Source organism: Dipodomys ordii, unplaced genomic scaffold, assembly GCF_000151885.1.
Source record: "Dipodomys ordii isolate 6190 unplaced genomic scaffold, Dord_2.0 Scaffold81, whole genome shotgun sequence".
NCBI lineage: Eukaryota > Metazoa > Chordata > Mammalia > Rodentia > Heteromyidae > Dipodomys > Dipodomys ordii.
The window spans coordinates 1576973-1581358 of NW_012267297.1; the positions used below are offsets into that span (position 1 = coordinate 1576973).

A 4386-nucleotide genomic window follows, 5' to 3' on the forward strand; every position below is an offset into this window, starting at 1 on the left:
CTTCTCCTGGCCCACCCCGGGGTCCGGGGTCACCCCGACTTCTCCTGGCCCACCCCGGGGTCGGGGGTCACCCCGACTTCTCCTGGCCCACCCCGTAAGGACCACACCTCTGGCCAACCCGGGCCGGGTGGGTGCTGGGCCGAGGGGCGGCCAAGGAGACCCCGCCTGGGTCGGGCTCCTTTTGGGGGGCCCCCGGGCCTGGCTTCCTTCGACGGCAGCCTCAGGTCTGGGGAGCAAATGGGAGGCGCAGGTGATGGAGGAGCCGTGCCCAGGCCGCGGGGCCGGGGCGCAGTTCGCATCCCCCATCCATCCACCCATCCATCCCTCCATCCATCCACCCATCCGTTCATTCACTCATTCATCCATCCGTCCGTTCATTCACTCATTCATCCCTCCATTCGTTCATTCACTCATTCATCCATCCCTCCCTCCCTCCATCCATCCGTTCATTCACTCATTCATCCATCCCTCCATCCGTTCATTCACTCATCCATCCATCCCTCCCTCCCTCCATCCATCCGTTCATTCACTCATCCATTCATCCGTTCATTCATTCACCCATCCATTCCTCCCTCCCTCCATCCATCCGTTCATTCACTCATTCATCCATCCATCCATCCCTCCCTCCCTCCATCCGTTCATTCACTCATTCATCCCTCCCTCCATCCATCCGTTCACTCACTCATTCATCCATCCATCCATTCACTCACTCATCCGTGCCAGCCCCGGGCGGGTGAACCCAGGGCCAGTGGCAATTCACTGATTATTATTTATAGAAAGACACACCCCTCGGTGCCAGGCCTCGGGCCTGAAGGCAGGCGCGCTGCCACTTGCGCCTGGCAGCCACCTCCGGTTCCTGGTGGAGATCGGAGTCTCGGGGCCTTTCCTGCCCGGGCTGGCCTCGAACCGCGATCCTCAGCTCAGGCCTGAGCACCGGCGCCCAGGCAGGCCTGTTTTGGGAACCCCCAGCTCTCCACCGTGGGGCTTCCCCTCACTTCCTGAAACCTCACCCGAGCCCACATCCAGGACGCCGGGCGCCAATCCGCCAAGGCCCGGCCGCGCCGCTCTCCCTTATAAACACCGGGACACACGGCCTGCGCCAATCAGAGGAGCGCCGCCGCTAAGCACCGCCCACCCCGGAGCCAGGCGCTCCAATGGGGAGCGGGGACGCCGCTCGCCCTTATTTGCATACGAGCGAATACAAAGACCCCAGGGTACGGCGGGTGCGCGCGCAGCTCTCTTCGTGGACGCCTTGGGGGGTGGGGGCCCTGAAAAGGGCCTTTTGGGGGGGGGTGTGGCGGGGGCGCGCTCAGCCCCCAAAGCCGTAGAGCGTGCGGCCCTGGCGCTTGAGCGCGTAGACCACGTCCATGGCCGTGACGGTCTTGCGCTTGGCGTGCTCGGTGTAGGTGACGGCGTCCCGGATCACGTTCTCCAGGAACACCTTGAGGACGCCCCGGGTCTCCTCGTAGATGAGCCCCGAGATGCGCTTGACGCCGCCGCGCCGGGCCAGGCGCCGGATGGCGGGCTTCGTGATGCCCTGGATGTTGTCGCGCAGGACCTTGCGGTGCCGCTTGGCGCCGCCCTTGCCGAGCCCTTTGCCGCCCTTGCCTCGACCCGACATCTTCGCACGAGAGCCGCCGACGGTGCTCGGCCGCCACTGGCCGCCCGGCTTATATGCCCCGAGAGCGGACCTGTTTGAAAACCGCGCGGGTGGGCGGGGCCTTAAGCCACGCCCCCAGAGTCTGCTCTCCCAATGCAGGAAGCCCATCTGTCCGCACCGCCAGCCTGGGCTAGGGTTTTTATGTTTGTTTGTTTGTTTTTGGTGTTATTGGATAAAATAATTTTATTTTTTCTTTTGAACACATGTTTTTCTGGTCTCTGTTTGTACTTTGTATAGGTATCTTGAAGTAGTTGCAGTGTATGGGTACAATGCATCTTGATTAATGTCACCCCTTTCCGCCACCCAGCCTTCCCTCACTTTTAATTTCCTAGGCTCTACATTGATTTTGTTTTTTATTTAGCCATTTTACACAGCTGTTTATGTACGCATGGCATTGCATCTTAGTGTGTAGTAACCCCTCCACATTTCCACTTCCCCAACGGCCCTCTCCACCCCTTGCTTTTCTTCATTGTGTGGTCTACAGTGAATTGTTTTTGTTTTGTTTTGGCCATAATTTGGTAACTGAAAGTTTATGCATCAGTGAGGTTTTTATGGCGCTCTTTCTCATCACTGGAGTTGAAAGCTAGTTCAGAGTCTGTGCTGGTTTGTTTTTAACCTGACTGGCTTTATCACTGACGTCTTGGGGAATTCTCTCTCTAGCAATTCCTTTTTGATCCTTAGTCTGGAAGATAGTCCTTCCCTACAGGAACTCTTGACAGTAAAAATAAAAAAATCCAATTTTGAAATTTGTTTAACTTAGGCCGATTTTAATCTTTGCCCGAAGCATTTTTTTTCTCTCCCACCCACCAAGCCGGGTACTGGTGGGGCTCAGCCCTGTAATCCTAGCTCTGACGGAGGCTGAGGTTGGAGGATAGAAGGGAAAATTCTGGAGAATGAAGCGGCCAAAAGGCCAAAGTAGAACTGTGGCTCTAGGGTAGATCACCAGCCTTGAGTAGGAAAGCCAAGTAAGAATGTGGGGTATTGAGCTCAAGCCCCAGTACCACCATTACAAAAATACGTAAATAACAACTAAGTGTCTGAGCTCCTGTCACTTAGCTGTGGAGTCGAGAAATGAGGAAGCAAAGGAAAACTAGGAGACAATTTCTGATCTAATAAAGCATCTTATTTCCGGGCCCGGGAAGGGGCTGCAGAACACCCATTGCTTCCTCCCATGAAGTCCCTGGGTTCATCGGAGAGGCCTGGGAGCTTTTCAAGGCTGATTGGTGCTCTACCACTCCAGCCACAGCTCCACTACTGGCTCTCCGCCGGCTAATTGTTGATGAGAGGCCCACAGACTTTTTCTGCCCCCGGCTGGCTTCGAACCAACGTCCTCAGGTCTTCAAGATCACTGCCCAACACGGAAACTTGCACCTTCCCTGTGACCAGCAGGCCGGTTATTTATAGAGGGCGTTATGCAAATGAGGAGTCGGGATACCCACTCTTGATTGGATATCGTTCTGGAAGGCGGGCCATAATCCAGCGAGCTCATTGGGGGCGGGTCCTGCCTGTCGCGCGGTTTGGACGTGCGGCGCCCAATGGGAAGGCGCGGCGGTTTGTGCGGAAGGAGGCGCTGCGGGCCGCTCGGCTCTGCTCCCCGCCCGCCTGCCGGAAGTTGGGGTTCGCCCACTTGGGGGAGCAGTGAAGCGAAGGAACTTAAGTTCTGCGGGGTTTGGGGCCGCGGAGCCCTGGGCCTCCCCCGACCGCGAAGGCGCCACGCGTGGGCTCCTGCGTCCTCCCAACCCGACACCCAGGCTCCGCCTCGGCCCCGGGGATTTTAGGGTCCCCCCCAAACTGCCACCCTGCACCACCCCGCCTTTAGTTCCGCCTGGGGTCCGCGCACCCACAGCGCTTGTTTGCACACCTCCCTCCCAGCCTGCCTCCGCTGGGGCGGGCGCGGGCTCCCCGCAGGGTCGGCGGACACGGCTGCGGAGAGGTTCGGTCCCCAGCCCCGCGCGGGACGCGGTGTGGACTGGGCGGCGGGCTGTGGGCGCCGCGGGGAGGCGTGGCGGGGGCGTGGCCACGAGGAGCGCTCGAGGAGGCGTGGCCAGGGGCGTGGCATGGATAGGAGGCGTTGCCAAACGCAGAGCGCTCTAGGAGGCGTGGCCAGGGGCGTGGCATGGTTAGGGGCGTGGTTAGGGGCGTGGCCACGAGGAGCACTCGTGTAGGGCATGGCATGATGGGAAGGTCTGGATAGGAGTAGAGGACTCTAGGAGGCGTGGCCAGGGGCGTGGCATGGTGAGGTGTGGCTAGGAGCAGAGCGCTCTAGGAGGCGTGGCCAGGGGCGTGGCATGGTGAGGTGTGGCTAGGAGCAGAGGGCTCTAGGGGGTGTGGCCAGGGGCGTGGCATGGCGGGGAGGTATGGCTAGGAGCAGAGCGCTCTAGGAGGTGTGGTCAGGGGCGTGGCCAGGCGGGGAGGTGTGGCTAGGAGCAGAGCGCTCTAGGAGGCGTGGTCAGGGGCGTGGCATGGCAGGGAGGTGTGGCTAGGAGCAGAGCGCTCTAGGAGGCGTGGCCAGGGGCGTGCCAGGAGGCGTGGCCAGGGCGGGAGGCCAGGATGGCCAGAGGAGGAAGGACACAAGGCCTGGTTCCCCATCACCACACAGAGCTCTTCCGACGCCCCGGCCCACGTGACCCCACGTGAGTGTGCGTGTGCCGTGGGTGTGCGCATGCGCCCGTGCCGATCGGGCCGCAGTCGGGGCGCGCTGGGCCCGGCCAGCTCGGGGGGGGGGG

General features: G+C 60.6%; 2 protein-coding genes across 2 annotated transcripts in view; both read right to left on the reverse strand.

Annotated features, from left to right (window-relative positions):
- Wbp11 (WW domain binding protein 11) overlaps positions 1 to 4386 on the reverse strand; it is a 38155-nt gene that overhangs the window by 17983 nt on the left and 15786 nt on the right. The window lies entirely within an intron of this gene.
- On the reverse strand, positions 1268 to 1626 carry LOC105992280 (histone H4). Its single transcript, XM_013025111.1, has one exon. The coding sequence runs from the start codon at positions 1619 to 1621 to the stop codon at positions 1310 to 1312; it is 312 nt and encodes a 103-aa protein (XP_012880565.1). The 5' UTR covers positions 1622 to 1626; the 3' UTR covers positions 1268 to 1309.